Source organism: Esox lucius, chromosome 18, assembly GCF_011004845.1.
Source record: "Esox lucius isolate fEsoLuc1 chromosome 18, fEsoLuc1.pri, whole genome shotgun sequence".
NCBI classification, from domain to species: Eukaryota; Metazoa; Chordata; class Actinopteri; order Esociformes; family Esocidae; genus Esox; species Esox lucius.
This window is the reverse complement of record NC_047586.1, coordinates 3,280,715-3,297,195: the sequence shown is the minus strand read 5'-3', so window position 1 is coordinate 3,297,195 and position 16,481 is coordinate 3,280,715. Positions and strand designations below refer to the sequence as shown.

Here is a 16,481-nt window from a genome sequence, read left to right as displayed (position 1 = left end):
TGACTCCTCCCTTCCTCTCCTCTCTGACTCCTCCCTTCCTCTCCTCTCTGACTCCTCCATTCCTCTCCTCTCTGACTCCTCCCTTCCTCTCCTCTCTGACTCCCCCCTTCCTCTCCTCCCTGACTCCCCACTTCCTCCACTCTCTGACTCCCCCCTTTCTCCTTTCCATGACTCCCCCTTCCTCTCCTCTCTGACTCCCACCATCTTCTCCTCTCTGACTCCCCCCTTCCTCTCTTCTCTGACTCCCCACTTCCCCCTCTCTCTGACTCCCCCCTTCCTCTCATCTCTGACTCTCTCCTTTCTCTCCTCTCTGACTCCCCCTTCCTCTCCTCCCTGACTCCCCCATTCCTCTCCTCTCTGACTCCCCACTTCCTCTCTGACTCCCCACTTCCTCTCTTCCCTGACTCCCCCTTCCTTTCCTCTCTGACTCCCCACTTCCTCCTGTCTCTGACTCCCCCGTTCCTCCCCTCTCTAACTCCCGCCTTCTTCCCCTCTCTGACTCCCCAATCTTCCCCTCCCTTCCTCTCCTCCTTGACTCCCCCCTTCCTCTCCTCCCTGATCCCCCCCCATTTTCTTCTCCCTGAATTCCCCCTTCCTCCCCTCTCTGACTCCCTCCTTCATCTCCTCTCTGACTCCATCCTTCCTCTCCTCTCTGACTCCCTCCTTCATCTCCTCTCTGACTCCATCCTTTCTCTCCTCTCTAGCCAACCGGGCGTGGAGCGCTGACACAATAGTTAATAGCTAGCTCCTTTTCTGCCTGTGCTACATGGGTTCACCGTACCCGGCCTTTATTCACATAAACACACCAAACGCATGTTCTCCGGTGATATCCAGTGAGACTCCCATCGTGATCCCTCCAGTGATTATGAATGGGTGGATGACAGTGAAATAAGCCCGATTGTTTTCACCCTCCAGGTCCCCAGGGTGAAGTTCATTTACAAACCAACGACAGGTGCTTCCTAGTGCCTGTAAACAATTTTTCAACTGATTGATTCGGTTTCAAACCCCGGCTGTTGTTGACAGCAGAAGTGTGTCCATGTGGTTCTCCATTCAGCTGTGATGGGATCCGTATGGTTGGCATGGTGACGGTGCTGCTATCTGGCAGACTGCGGCTGTGCCGATGGGGCTACGGCCGAATTAACTTGCGTGGCATGTCTATGCGGCCGAGGTTACCCATGGTAGTTTAGGGAGTGCTGTTTTGGTTATGAGACTCTAACAGCTTTGCAATAAGAGCATTTAATATATTTCTCTCTCTTTCTCTCCCTTTCTTTCTTTCCCTCTCTCTCTCTTTCTTTGCCTCACTCTCTTTCTTTCCCTCTCTCTCTTTCTCTCTCTCTCTCTCTCTCTCTCTTCCTCTCTCTTTCTTTCCCTCTCTCTTTCTTTCCCTCTCTCTTTCGCTCTCTCTCTCTTTCTTTCCCTCTCTCTCTCTCTCTCTCTCTCTCTCTCTTTCCTTCCCTCTCTCTCTCAGCTGGCTGACTGGCGCAGTGGATGTACTGCTTGTCCCTGACGTCGTCCTGATTGTGGGGAACTTTCAGCGTGACACGCCAGTGCAGCGGGAGGCCTGTTTAGGTGACACGTCGGACCATGGACAGGAAGAGGATATGGGTGCTGAGCAATGGAGCTTTGCTGGCGATATTCCTGGGTCACATGACTGCAGGCTTGGAAGTGCCTCTTGACCGTAAGTGGTGTAGGATATGGGGACTGTAAATACGAATATTCATGTGGTCCTGAAAATGGAAGAGCAGGATGCAGGTTCGGTCCCGGTTGGGCCCTGGATGGGAGACCCGCTCCTGCTGGATGTGGTTTTGGAGGGCCAGTAGGAGGCGCTCTTTCCTCTGGTCCACAGATCAAATCCTAATGACGGGGACACTGCTCTGTGGAGGGGCATGTCTTAGTGGACGGGTGTTAAACTCTGTGTCCTGCCCTCTTCATCATGACCACCTAATCATCCCCAGGCATATTCACCCCTCCCCTCCCCCTGTAACAAAAAATATGTGCAAAAGTACTTCTACAAATGTATGCTGTGAGTAATGTATGTGTTTGAATAACAACGCCGGCTGAATAATTAAAGTATAAAATGTAGAAATATTTCAGAAATCGGTTATTCTTCATGAAATTACAGGTAGGTACAAGTGAATACGTCGAGGTTCAGAGAAGCCCTCTGCTTAGTGACACAGGGATTCAGCAGATCAATGCCAATGGTGACATGATCCAATGTGACCATAGTGTTATAGAGAAGAGATTTTCTTCAAGGGCTAACTGACACTTAGCTTTCCCTGCCTTCCTTTACTGTTTCATGACATCACTGGGGACTAAAAGCTAAAGTTCTGGAAGGATGTAAGTTGTCGGTCTGTGACTCGGACTCTGAGCTTCAGTGTGAAGTGATGGTGTGTTGAGGAGTTGTTTCTTGTCGCGTGGATTGGAGTGCGGTGACGTTGCTAAATTTGCATGTGGCTATTCGCCCCTCGTGTTTTCAAGCAAGCTTCTAATTATTATGCTAATAATTACTTTTGTTTTGTATTCGTTTTGTTTCTTGTGCCATGTCATTATCATGGAAATGAGGCGATTGTCAATATTTGAAATCGCAATAGACAGGGAACGGCCAGAATAAAGGAAACGCGTGGTGTCATGAGGCTGTGTTGGGTGTTTCCTTCTCCCTGGCGGTTACCTGTGTTAGTTGTGTGTCCTTGGACAGGCCGTGGCTCGTAGGTATTGACTGTTGCTGCTTTGGTCTGAGTGCATGGCGTATTCACTCCAAGCCCTTGCTAATGTGATGCTTCTGCTTTTGTTTCTATGGTTGTGTGTGTGCGTGTGTGTGTGTGTGTGTATGTGTGTACGTGTGCATGTGTGCAAGCATGCATGCGTGTGTGTGTGTGTGTGTGTGTGTGCATATGTGATACTGTCAAGCCTGTGTTGACGAGCTTCTGGTTAACCCTTTCCTCATCTGACTATAGTACCACAGCCCCCCACCATAACCCACCAGTCCCCCAAGGACTTCATCATCGACCCACGTGAGAACATTGTCATCCACTGCGAGGCTAAAGGGAAGCCACACCCCAGGTGAGTGGAAGGCACCGTGAAGATCATTTTATTTTGGCACCAATGCTGATTCCACACGGCTGTGAGGCGACCTGATGGGCCCTGCGAGTTTCCTCCTCGCTTTCACACTTTCCATTTGGCTTCGAACTCCATAGTCTCATCCGGTTGGCGTATTCGCCGCTGCGGGAAGACTAATGTCTTGCGGGGGGTGTCAGTCACCATAGAGACCATTACCGCGGAGACCCATCCAAAGCTTTAGCAACACTGTAACATCTGCCTGAGCCTAACAACCATTTAGAGACCATTAGCTACGCCGTTCAGTGTAGGGGCCTCCCTCTTCCCAGACCTTTGCACACACCGCCTCCCAGACAGGCCCTCTGGAGGTTGTTTCCACACATGTCACGTTTGCACAAATGACTACGGCTACAGTGCCACTGGAATAGCTATCATTGTTCAAACGTATTCCGTGTAGTAGCGTGTCTGACCTTTCCGACTGACCGCTAATTAGGTCCTCTCCTCCACCTCACTCTGACTCCCTGTGTCATGCCAGCTTCTCGTGGACGCGGAATGGGACCCACTTCGACGTGGAGAAGGACCCCAAAGTGCTGATGAAGCCGAGCTCGGGGACCCTGGTCATCGACATCAATGGGGAGAAGGCGGAGGCCTACGAGGGGGTGTATCAGTGCACCGCGCGAAATGAGCATGGCACCGCCCTCTCCAACAACATCGTCATCAGACAGTCCAGTAAGAACTGATGCCTGCGGCAGCCACCAAACTCGTGCTACAAGTGTCTTCATTCATTTAACTGTATATTTGATCCTGTATTGACCTGTGGTAGCATGAACAAGTGTTCTGACCTTTTGTTTTGAACTAATGTTATGAACTGGTGTTATAACCGAGATATAGCCTTTTATCAATGTCAGTTGAGTGATTTAGAGGAGTTGGGAGGGGGAGACCATTTCATATTTCCTGATGACATATTAAAACAAAGCTGCCCCCTCTCTGTGGTCCATGTTGTCTGGGTGACTCGCAGGGTCCCCCTTGTGGTCGAAGGAGAGAAACGAGCCAATCCTAGTTCAGGTGGGCGTGTCTCTGGTGCTGCAGTGTAGACCCCCTGCTGGCTTGCCTCCTCCCATCATCTTCTGGATGGATAACAGTAAGTTCACAAGGTCGGGCCGGGTGGATGGTGAACATGACTCCATTTGAAGTCAGTGAAACAAGTTTTTCAGTGTGAACACGACTGTGCTTCACTGATGTGTGTTAAGGCTGCCTTCAATATATTCCCTAACAAGTTGTTTTATTTGTGTCGGAAATGCCGTCCTCTGTCTCTCTCTCGGCGCTTCGCAGACTTCCAGCGCCTGACACAGGACACACGTGTTTCTCAGGCGTTGAACGGAGACCTGTACTTCTCTAACGTCTTGGTGGACGACACCAGGAACGACTACATCTGCTACGCCCGCTTCCCCCACACCCAGACCATCCAGCAGAAACAACCCATCACAGTCAAAGTCCTGGACAGTAAGTGACCCCAACACTCAGCCAACAAGCACTCAAGCCTGGCCCGATTCACCCCCTACACTTCCCCGCCCTGCAGTGGCACCTCCCACTGCAGGTACAACAGAAGTACATCCCCCTCCAAGGGAAGACTGTGTTCGTCCTGCAGCAACCCAGAGGCACTGACCGGTCCATTGGGTGGAAGAATGAAGCTGTATGAGCAGAAGGCTGTGTGGCAGTGGTTAAGCCTAAGGGTTCAGACTAAGGGATAACACTTAGGGTTAAGACTAAGGTTTAATACTTAGGGTTCAGACTAAGGGTTAAGCCTAAAGGTTAGGACCAGTGGTGTTGTAGCCACTATGGACAGTCTGTCTCAGGCAGTCCCCGGGTAATCTGGTACTGTTTTTCGTTTGGGCCCTTTATGGTTTAGTCATTGAACTGTCATTTTCCTGGTTCAGTACATTGTCACATTGTCATGTTTTCCAATATTTTCAGTATTATCAATATTTTTGTGTAATACTCACGTGAAATCTTCAGATTTGTGTTGTATCTGACAACTTTTCATGACGTTGCTGTTATTTATTGATTTTCCCTTTTCTCAAACCGATCCTCCCCCCTGATGGACGATCTTCCCCCCTGACGAATGATCCTCCCTCTGACGGACAAACCTCCCCCCTGACGGACGAACCTCCCCCCTGATGGACGAACCTCCCCCCTGATGGACGATCCTCCCCCTGACGGACAATCTTCCCCCCTGACGGATGATCCTCCCCCCGATGAACGATCCTCCCCCCGACGAAAGATCCTCCCCCACGACGGACGATCCTCCCCCCTGACAAACAAACCTCCCCCTGACGAAGGATCCTCCCCCTGACGGACGAACCTCCCCCCTGACGGACGATCCTCCCCACTGACGGATGATCCTCCCCCCGATGGACTATCCCCCCCTAACGGACGATCCTCCCCCCTGAGGGACGATCCTCCCCCTGACGGACGATCCTCCCCCTGACAGACGATCCTCCCCACTGACGGACGATCCTCCCCATGTTAATGTATATATGTAGTCCTGCATGCTCACCATTTTCTGATTGATTTTTCAGTGGATGCAATCAATGAAACTGTGGCAGCTATGTACAATTATACAAACGATATATATAGTGGTGAGTGATGTTACATACGCCTCTACTCCCCAAAGTGAACCCAGCCCCACCCCACCCCACCCTGTGGTGTTATCGTGAACATACCTGACCCTCCAGACTTACCTTCTGTCCAGCCGAGGGTTGAAACAATTCAGGAAACTTTCAGAAAATCATCAGTTTATTTTTCACAGAAATCCTGGTTGAAGGAGTCCGGGAATCCTACAAACTGGATTTCCTGAATAGCCTGTATATTTCCTGAAAGTCCTGTGATATTTGCAACCCTAGTCTAACTTAAACTGACCATCTACTCCCAATCTCATACTGTGACTAAGTGAACCCTAACAAAATAACATAAAATAAAATGAAATTAATCAAACTTCATCACATAACAGGCTCTCTCCCTTTGACTTTGTACTGTATTAGCTTGGTGCCCTTTCTCACTTATGGAAAATATTTTGCCTTAATGAGAAGGGGATTTATTTCTAGAAAACCCATCAAGAAAAGTCAACCAATCAAATCCCTTTTCTTTACGTCAGTGGCTGTTCCTTTGTTTAGTCTTTAGGTGGGCGTTCTTTACAAAGCAATGTCCAATAATGTTCTACTGTAAAGAATCATCTCAGCATTCATTCACTGTGAATCCTAATATTCTCCACCTACACTCACCTAAAGGATTATTAGGAACACCTGTTCAATTTCTCATTAATGCAATTATCTAATCAACCAATTACATGGCAGTTGCTTCAATGCATTTAGGGGTGTGGTCCTGGTCAAGACAATCTCCTGAACTCCAAACTGAATGTCAGGATGGGAAATGGGATTTTTACGCACAACCATTTCTAGGGTTTACAAAGAATAGTGTGAAAAGGGAAAAACATCCAGTATGCGGCAATCCTGTGGGCAAAAATGCCTTGTTGATGCTAGAGGTCAGAGGAGAATGGGCCGACTGATTCAAGCTGATTTGACTGAAATAACCACTCGTTACAACCGAGGTATGCAGCAAAGCATTTGTGATGGGCTACAACAGCAGAAGACCCCACCGGGTACCACTCATCTCCACTACCAATAGGAAAAAAGAGGCTACAATTTGCACAAGCTCACCAATATTGGACAGTTGAAGACTGGAAGAATGTTGCCTGGTCTGATGAGTCTCGATTACTGTTGAAACATTCAGATGGTAGAGTCAGAATTTTGGCGTAAACAGGATAAGAACATGGATCCATCATGCCTTGTTACCACGGTGCAGGCTGGTGGTGGTGGTGTAATGGTGTGGGGGATGTTTTCTTGGCACACTTTAGACCCCTTAGTGCCAATTGGGCATCGTTTAAATGCCACGGCCTACCTGAGCATTATTTCTGACCATGTCCATCCCTTTATGACCACCATGTGCCCATCCTCTAATGGCTACTTCCAGCAGGATAATGCACCATGTCACAAAGCTCGAATAATTTCAAATTGGTTTCTTGAACATGACAATGAGTTCACTGTACTGAAATGGCCCCCACAGTCACCAGATCTCAACCCAATAGAGCATCTTTGGGATGTGGTGGAACGGGAGCTTCATGCCCTGGATGTGCATCCCACAAATCTCCATCAACTGCAAGATGCTATCCTATCAACATTTCTAAAGAATGCTTTCAGCACCTTGTTGAATCAATGCCACGTAGAATTAAGGCAGTTCTGAAGGCGAAAGGGGGTCAAACACAGTATTTGTATGGTGTTCTTAATAATCCTTTAGGTGAGTGTATGTGATATTCAACCCATAACTCAATAACAAAAGATGATAAAATCACACTTGAAGCACTTAGCATACCAATGTGGTAACATCTTTCAGGTCTACTTGAGCTTTCCATGTTCTTCTTATGTAAGTCTCTGACCCTGACAAAGACATGGATGGAAAGACCATCAGCTAGCACAATACGCACTGTCTATTCAACTGGAGGTTCATGCCAATATGTTCTACAGCCTACCCTCCCCAAGCACTTTTCAAACTATCCTCATTATAGTATTTCGCCTGGGAGAGATTTTTGCAACCTTTCAGCGAGGCCTTGCTCATGGTCCTAGCTTATGCGAGCGATGTGGCGGAAGGACACCAGTGGTGACGTGGCGGAAGAAGCTCTAAGGGGCAGTGATGATCTTAGCCTGATCCCAGATCCCCTGATTGAGACATATTGAAAATGGCCGGCCTGCCGCTCCAGTTTCACTCTGTATATCTGATGGCATCGCCGGGCTACAGTTATCTAATGAATCCATCACATTACATCCCTCTACCACTGTTACAGTAAAGGCCAATGAGTCATTATGTCATAGAAGAAATGACTAAAGTTATATAACTATAATGACGCTGGTGTTGGACTACTGTTGCTCCAAAAGGTCACAGCTATCGACCTGGGTGTTTGTGAACCGGGTACCTGGGTTAGAAAAGTCTTAGCTTGGTTCAGGTCAACTCGGCTCGGGGGTTGTGGGAAGGACATAAGGGTGTTAGAGTGTTTTTCCTGTACTGAGATGTGTGTCTCCATGTGGCGCATCCAGGCAGCCCGGCGGAGGAGCGGCGGCCCAGTTTCATGGCTCCTCTGGGCCAAAGCAGCACCCAGATGGTCCTCCGGGGAGGTGTTCTGGAGTTGGAGTGCATCGCTGAAGGCCTGTGAGTATGACTCTTCTTTTTGTCTGTGCTAGATTACTGCCACGCCTTGTCCGGATGCTGCACCTCCCTTGGTTTGGACCGTGGGAGCTGTTATAGACATCATTGTATTGGACGCCTCAGCTATATCATGGCTCTACTTTGTTAGGACTTGTGGTCCTGTGTACCTCAGTTGGGAAAGCATGGAGCGTGTGACACCAGAGGTTGTGGGTTTGATTCCCACAGGGGGTCTGGTCAGAAATGTATGTAGTTTTGGATAAGGGCGTCGGTTAAATCAACAAAATGTAAAATGTCTTTGTCAGGTGGACTATGTCAAGAGACATGTAGCACTCTGGCTGTTGACTAACTACTTTCAACTTATGAGAACATGTATGAATATATCAATGTTCTGTTTTGTCGTTGTCTAAATACGATGTTGACGTTAACCTTAGTCCGACTCCGGATATCTCGTGGCGTAAGGAGAGTGGGGACCTTCCCAGCGGCCGGACGTCCTTCCATAACTTCCAGAAGACGTTGAAGATCGTAGACGTGACGGAAGCGGATGCCGGTGACTACCGTTGCACCGCCAAGAACAGCCTAGGCGCCGGGCACCACATCATCAAAGTCAATGTCAAAGGTCAGTCACGGAATGCTGAGATAGGAATAGTTTATATATTGATTCCATGTATGTGAAACATTGAAACATTTAATGGTTTTGGTTTCCTCTCCCTGTGTTTGGCCGAATTTGGAAATATTTTTCTTCCCTACAGTAAGGCATGTTTTTTTTCCAAGGGATTGTCTGTCTTTAAGATTACGTCTTCCCTCTCTTTTTCTCTAATATTTTCCCCTCAGCGGCTCCATACTGGATTAGTGCGCCCAGGAACTTGATCTTGGCACCCAAGGAGACAGGAATTCTCACCTGCCGCGTCGGTGGAGACCCCAAGCCCACAATCACCTGGTCTGTCAATGGAGTGGCCATAGAGAGTGAGTCTGGTTCCCTCTCTCCAACATGGTCTAATCAAAAGAACCATAGCCATTCCTAACACCTTAAAGGGATAGTGCTAGATTTTGGCAGTGTGGCCCTCTTGGCAATGTGGCCACTTTCCAAAGTCATATGGTCATGTGGTTATTTGCCCACATATGGTCATTTGGGCATTTATGCGAGATTTGTGAACTAATGCTATCCTAGGCACTATGGCTGAAAGTGTACAGTATAAACTAGCATGTTAGCTGTAGATAAGGGTCCTTAATTTTTTGGAATCCTGAACCTACAAACTGGATTTGTAGGTTCCAGTTTCATCCTGAACAGGTTTAAAATCCTGAATTTTATACCTGTACCTTTAAATTGCTGGCGATCCTAATAAGGTGATGAATTTGATAGTCCTGAAATTGTCCATCTCAGGATGAGAGTTGTTCCCCCAGTGATCTGAGCACCTCTATAATTATGTATCTCTGTCGACTATGAACATCCAGATGAGCAGGAAGAGCGTAAATGACTGAATGTACAATATACCATGTTAAATAGCCCATGACCCCTTGATAGACTCTCCAAAGGACGTAAATCGGAAGGTGGAGGACGACACTGTGATCCTGAACGACGTCCAGACCGGCTCCAGTGCAGTCTACCAGTGTAACGCGTCCAATGAGTTTGGCTATCTGCTGGCCAACGCCTTCGTCAACGTGCTTGGTGAGTTACCAAACCAAACCACTCTGGGGAGCACCTTTTCCAGAGTGTTTCTGTCAAGGGCAGAATTTGTGCCCAGGCCAGTATACCCCCAGAAACGTACAGAGATCCTCATCCGTGTTCATCTTCTCAGCCGAACCTCCGAGGATACTGACTCCGCCCAACAATGTGTACCAGGTCATCACCAACAGGCCTGCCTTACTGGACTGTGCCTCGTTCGGTTCGCCCATACCATCCATTACATGGTCAGTCTATTTACTATTTATCTATACTGTTACGTTACCAGGTAGCAATGATTTAGAACCTATTTTACTAGGTAAGAATGATTTCAAACTAATTCTGAGTTTCAGCAATGACCTGGGTGGACTTTTGCTCAGGAACAAAACAACAGATGTGTCACCTTGCAAACTCAGTGTTGCCTTTGATTTATTGGTGGATATCAAGCCAGGGGATTGTTCCACTGATGTTTTTCCTTCTGCAGGTTCAAGGACAGCCAGACCAGTATTCTCAGTGGAGACCCGTATGTTATACATGGCAACGGTACCTTAGAGATCCACGTTGCCCAGCTTCTGAACAGCGGCAAGTACACGTGCATAGCCTCAAACAACCTGGGAACCAAGGAGAACCATGTCTACCTGGAGGTCAAAGGTCAGACAGGGCTTGGATGTGCATGCCGATGATGTGTGCATGGTGGATGTTGCGTGTTATCAGGAGGGTGTTCACGAGAAGCGTTGCCATGTGTTTCTGACGTCCCCCAGAGCCGACCCGTATCCTGGCCCAGCCAGAGTACAAGGTGGTGCAGAGGAACAGGAATGCGGTGTTTGAGTGTAAAGTGAAGCACGACCCCACCCTCATCCCCATCATGACCTGGCTCAAAGACAGCGGTGAACTGCCCGATGACGAGAGGTACCACGGGCGGGGAGAACCAGCCTCCACGTTAATGTGGTTGTAGTAGTAGTTGTGTTCCCAGCACATCGGTCAGTAGAACCCTCTACCAGAAGACCTAATCCAGCTCACCAATCACCTTGCCCCCTCAGGACCTTGACTGTTGATAATTTGACTGTGTGGAGGTGTGCAGTCAGGAGAGGGACTGAATTTCTGGAGCTGTGTTGTCAGGTTCGTTGTGGAGACCGACAGTCTGACCATCAGAGATGTGACAGAAGAAGACGAGGGTACCTACACCTGCGTCATGAACACCACCTTGGACCAGGACTCAGCCAGCGCCATGCTCACGGTCGTTGGTGGGGATACATTACATCACTCTGTCCAATAAAACACATTTCCATGTCTATTCTTGTCTTCTCAGGGGGGTGCAGTATACGGCCAATACACCACGACCATTTTGTTGCTATGCTTATGGTATCCCCACAACCTCTCCCTTAGTAACTGTTGCTGCCACCTTTAATGTCTCGGTAGTCTGCTAGCATGTGAACTGCAATACTTTTTTAACCTGGGGCCAAACACACACTGTGTTCTGATACTAATAACTGACAAGAGACATGTTATTAGTTCATAACATTTCTGTAAGCTGTGAAGGCCGATGCTTTCTCTTTTGAAGACACACGTTGTGCCACTAGACTGTGCCTTTTCCCTTCCTTACTCTGACTCCTGTGTCACTAATCATCGCCTCTAACTTCCTTACTCCTTACTCTTTTTCCTCCCCTTGCTTCTCAGAGGCCACTCCAACTCCAGCTATTGTCTACGGTAAACAATGCTAGCCTGATTAGCCATATTAGCACCGCACCATCAACCCATATCCTTTCCTCTCAGCCCTTTGAAGACTCCTTTAATCTAATTTGCTGGTTTATTCTGTTAGCATGGGACACAGGCGAAGATGAGAAACTATATGAACAATTGAACTGCAAAATCTGACTTAAAGCTTTTTTTTCTGTCCGCAATGTTGTTATATATCCTGATACACAAGCTTGTTCTTGTGTCAGGATACTAAAACACATTATTCAGATCATAAACCTCTGTATGTCACTACAACAGATTCAACTTTCCTTTTGACCAAATGCATTTAGCCTTTGCAAGGTAGCTACCTCTTCTGCAGGAGCACATTGACCAAGTGGGACTGAGACCAAGACTAGTCCATTTTTGGGTGTTGTTCAGCAAGTCATTTGTTTCATTCAGCTACTGCACAACTTGTCATGATACCATTGAGGTGCTGTTTTGACATTGAAGTCCCCGTAAATTTTTTGGTCATGTTTTGTTGTCACTGTGTTAGTGTTGTTTTTTATAATTCCCATCATGTACATTAATTCATTCAAGTGAGTGGATAAGTGTGTCCAGACCTTTGACTTGCACTGAATATGCACTGATGAGCCAAAATGTTATGACCATGCACAGCTGAAGTGTATAATACTGATCATCTTCTAACAAGGTCTGGGTAGATTAGATGGTAAGCAAGCAATCAGTTCTCCAACGTGTTGAATGCAGGTGAAATGGGCAGTAAGACCTGAGTGACTTTGACAAAGGCCAAATGGTTTGGGCCAGAAGACTGGGTCAGAGCATCTCTGAAATTACAAGGCATGTGGGGTGCTCCCGGTTAGCAGTGGTGAGTACCTACAGACAGTTCGGAACTGGGCCTTGGAGCAGTGGAAATAGTTTGACATCACATGGAAGGCCTTGTATGGAGGAAGTGTGATACTCTGGGCAATGTTCTGCTGGGAAACCCTGGGTCCAGGCATTCATACCTAAACATCGTTGCAGACCAGGTACACCCCTTCAGTTTGATAATGTGCCCTGCCAGATTGCACGCATTGTTTGTCAATGGTTTGAGGAACATGATAAGTGCTCAAGATGTTGCCCTGGCTGCCAAATTCCCCAGATCTCAAACAGACTAAGCATTTGTGGGATGTGCTGGGCCAAAAAGTCCGATCCACGACAGCTCCACCTCGCAACTTACAGGACTTGAAGCATCTGAATGATTCTTGAAGGATCTTGAAGGATCTTGGTGCCAGATACCGCAGGACACCTTCAGGGGTCTTCTAGAGTCCATGCCTCGGTGGGTCTGTGCTGTTTTGACGGCACACAGGACCAAACGCAGATTAGGCAGGTGGTCATAGTGTTTTGGCCCATCAGTGTATATATATATATATATATATATATATATATATATATATATGTTATACTGTTCTAGAGAGTATTTGATTGTGTTAAGTGTGCTACATTACCAAATGTATTTGCCATTATCTGAGTGATGCTGTTGATGCTCTCCAGAGCAACCAGACCCTCCTACAGATCTGGAGCTAACTGACCAGAGAGAGAGGAGTGTCCAGCTGACGTGGACCCCTGGGGACGAAAACAACAGCCCCACAGAAAGTAAGTCCTGTCCTGATCTAACGCTTTCAAATTGCAGCCAGGCTGACAACACTAATGTGACTACAGGACTCGTGGCTACAGGAGAGCTGGTATCAGCCAAAATTGTGTGAACGGTTGGGGGTCAACTAAACATAAACAAATGAACATGGACAGATGGTAAAGTAAATGAGCCAACATATATAGCCCAGAGGGCTTCATGGTTCAATTTGAACTGACCTCCCAGAGGAGGTATATACATGACAGGGAGAAAGGTGCCACGGTTGGTATCTAATTTCCTGTGACTCTTGTGTTGTGTGGGGCTGCTGCTGTTTTTTAAGTTAAAGATAGACAGGGATACACCAACCACAAATGCTGGGTCAGTGAGAGTTCTAAATATATTCTAGAGTTCCTAGCACACTCAATGAAGAACACATGTTCTCTTAGAACCCAGCAGATTCTAGAAACCTAGGATCTATTCCATTTGACCTTTTAACTCTCCTTTCCTTCTTCCTCTCCCCTTCCTGTTTATCGCTTCTTTCCTTGCTGTTATCTCTCCTCCCCTTCCTGATGTTTGCCCTCCCCTTCCTGGCATGATCTTTACCCTTCCTGTCCTGTCATCTCTCTCCCTGCCAGAGTTTCTGATTCAGTATGAGGACCTGCTCCACCAGCCTGGCGTGTGGCACAACCTAACCAAGGTGGACGGCACCAAGACCACGGCCCATTTGGACCTCTCCCCATATGTCTACTACTCCTTCAGGGTGCTGGCCCTGAACCGTGTGGGCTACAGCCAACCCAGCAAGGCCTCCAGACAGTACCGGACCAACCCTGCAGGTGAAGCTGCCGTACCCCTACCTCTGTGCTGAATTCTGAACCGGGTGGCGCAAAATCTGACGCTAATCATCCGGACCATAAGAAACCGCCCTTAACTGCGGTATATTGTCCATGTCTCGCACTCCCTCAGACGTTTGGTCAGAAAGACGTTAGCGGACTCCTGTGTCTGTGTGTGACCTGGTTTTGAAGCCTAGAGACAGTTTATTCAGCATTTGGACATGTGACCGAACTTTATGTGAAGTAGTAGCCATACCTGTTAGAGACAGTTAGTGTTGCATTCTGGGATTGTGAAAGCTCCCGCTGCATGTCATGCTGTGTCTTGTCAAAGAGCATTGCTGTCATGGCTTGGTCTCCCTTCTAAATCTCTGAATTTGATCTGCAGCTCCGGATGAGAATCCAACAGATGTCCAAGGAGTTGGAACAGAGCATGATAACTTAATAATATCCTGGAAGGTAACGCATTAAACGTCCTGACCTTAGGGCTTACATCTGTCTGTGGTTTTAACCCAGTAGTCTGGAGGGCTCATCTAACTGCTCTCCCACAGGAGCTGATACCAATTCTATTTTATGCTAAGTGTAATTTATTGGGGTTTCCTGTTTTTGTTAGGGCGATGACAAAATTATAAACTTTTCATCCTTTTTAATCCATGAAAACAACAATTTAGTTACTTTGAACCAAATAGTTAACAAATAAACATCCTTCACCAGGAAGTGTGAGTTTTTGTGATTCATCTCCCTTACAGGAGCTGACAGGTCTGCAGTCCAATGGACCCGGTCTGCAGTACCGGGTCAACTGGAGACAGAAGGGGGTGGAGGAGGAGTGGTCCTCGGAGACCGTGGCTAACACCTCCAAGTATGTGTTGTCAGGCACCCCCACCTTTGTGCCCTACGAGATCAAAGTTCAGGCGGTGAACGACTATGGCAGTGGACCCGAGCCGGTGCCAGTGGAGGGGTTCTCCGGAGAGGACCGTGAGTTGTGGCCCGTTCAGACAGGCAGCACCATTCTGATCTTCTGTAGATCTACTCGGTTGAACTGTGTTTTTAGTTTCAAGAATAAATTCACACAATCCTCACTCAAGAATAAATTCTCATTGTGGTTCGAAGGTGATTGGAGAAAATATTGGTAAGTGAGTTAAGGGAGGATTGTGTGACCAGACATTAGGATGGAAGATGTTAAGCTCTGTCAACTACATTATCAGACATTAGGATGGAAGATGTTAAGCTCTTTCAACTACATTATCAGACATTAGGATGGAAGATGTTAAGCTCTGTCAACTACATTATCAGACATTAGGATGGAAGATGTTAGGCTCTGTCAACTACATTATCAGACATTAGGATGGAAGATGTTAAGCTCTGTCAACTACATTATCAGACATTAGGATGGAAGATGTTAAGCTCTTTCAACTACATTATCAGACATTAGGATGGAAGATGTTTAACTCTGTCAACTACATTATCAGACATTAGGATGGAAGATGTTTAACTCTGTCAACTACATTATCAGATATTAGGATGGAAGATGTTAAGCTCAGACTCTTTCTCTTTGTGTGTCAGTACCCATGTCGGCACCGGAGAGCATCCAGGTGCTGGTCCAGAACGTCACCCTGGCCGAGGTGCACTGGGAACCCGTCCCGTCCTCTACAGTCCGAGGACGTCTCCAAGGCTACAAGGTACTGCAGCCGGCACCCGTCCAGTGAGGAATTTTGCTTCCGCAAAGCAATCCTCACAACCATTCAGGAAGCAGAAAGCAATGTCGTAGCACGACTTGTACGGAGATTCACGGTGACCAGTCCTTATGACTTGGCGTCGGGTCCCAACCTCGTGGCCTCAGTGTGGGGCGAGTCTTCCCCCGGAGAACACGGATGGTATTGGTTGTGTCTCACCCGCAGGTCCGTTACTGGCGTGAGCGTGGCCTCCACCAGGGAGCTGGAGCTGAGGGCCGGCAGGAGGAGGCGCAGGCGCTGTCCTTCAGTGGGAACCGGACCCAGGGCAGGCTCCCGGGCCTCCAGCCCTACAGCCTGTACACGCTGAACATCAGGGTGGTCAATGGCAAGGGTGAGGGGCCCCCCAGCGCCAACCACAACTTTGAGACCCCTGAGGGAGGTGAGTTGAGTTTTTGTCTGTGTGTCAGTATGGACAAGAGAATCTGCTGATGGACAATTAAATGTAAATGTGTCCCTGTCTGTCTGTCTGTCTGTGTGTGTGTCTAGTTCCTGGGCCCCCTTCTTTCCTGCGTGTTAAAGACCCCAACATCGACTCTCTGACCCTGGAGTGGGGACCTCCACAGGAGAATAATGGCCGTCTCACTGGGTACACACTCAGATACCAGCTAGGTAGGACTGCGTACCGTGATAACAGGTGGAACTGTGTA

General features: G+C 47.8%; 1 protein-coding gene across 10 annotated transcripts in view; it reads left to right on the top strand.

The window, feature by feature from the left end:
* Nucleotides 1–16,481, top strand: part of nrcama (neuronal cell adhesion molecule a) — a 63,104-nt gene that overhangs the window by 34,460 nt on the left and 12,163 nt on the right. For 4 of the 10 annotated variants that reach the window (XM_010895128.5, XM_020056417.3, XM_020056416.3 and 1 more), the window contains exons 3-24: nucleotides 1,469–1,678; nucleotides 2,320–2,337; nucleotides 2,955–3,060; nucleotides 3,590–3,783; nucleotides 4,073–4,195; nucleotides 4,387–4,557; nucleotides 8,202–8,313; nucleotides 8,742–8,926; nucleotides 9,142–9,273; nucleotides 9,833–9,976; nucleotides 10,107–10,218; nucleotides 10,455–10,621; nucleotides 10,732–10,879; nucleotides 11,090–11,214; nucleotides 11,648–11,677; nucleotides 13,196–13,297; nucleotides 13,910–14,107; nucleotides 14,490–14,560; nucleotides 14,851–15,076; nucleotides 15,665–15,780; nucleotides 16,000–16,213; nucleotides 16,321–16,443. In XM_010895128.5, the coding sequence (XP_010893430.3) occupies nucleotides 1,585–1,678; nucleotides 2,320–2,337; nucleotides 2,955–3,060; nucleotides 3,590–3,783; nucleotides 4,073–4,195; nucleotides 4,387–4,557; nucleotides 8,202–8,313; nucleotides 8,742–8,926; nucleotides 9,142–9,273; nucleotides 9,833–9,976; nucleotides 10,107–10,218; nucleotides 10,455–10,621; nucleotides 10,732–10,879; nucleotides 11,090–11,214; nucleotides 11,648–11,677; nucleotides 13,196–13,297; nucleotides 13,910–14,107; nucleotides 14,490–14,560; nucleotides 14,851–15,076; nucleotides 15,665–15,780; nucleotides 16,000–16,213; nucleotides 16,321–16,443 (2,911 nt within the window). In that variant the 5' untranslated portion in view covers nucleotides 1,469–1,584. The remainder of the gene's footprint in view (nucleotides 1–1,468; nucleotides 1,679–2,319; nucleotides 2,338–2,954; nucleotides 3,061–3,589; nucleotides 3,784–4,072; nucleotides 4,196–4,386; nucleotides 4,558–8,201; nucleotides 8,314–8,741; nucleotides 8,927–9,141; nucleotides 9,274–9,832; nucleotides 9,977–10,106; nucleotides 10,219–10,454; nucleotides 10,622–10,731; nucleotides 10,880–11,089; nucleotides 11,215–11,647; nucleotides 11,678–13,195; nucleotides 13,298–13,909; nucleotides 14,108–14,489; nucleotides 14,561–14,850; nucleotides 15,077–15,664; nucleotides 15,781–15,999; nucleotides 16,214–16,320; nucleotides 16,444–16,481) is intronic. The other 6 variants (XM_020056414.3, XM_020056418.3, XM_034287805.1 and 3 more) reach the window with 3 other exon arrangements.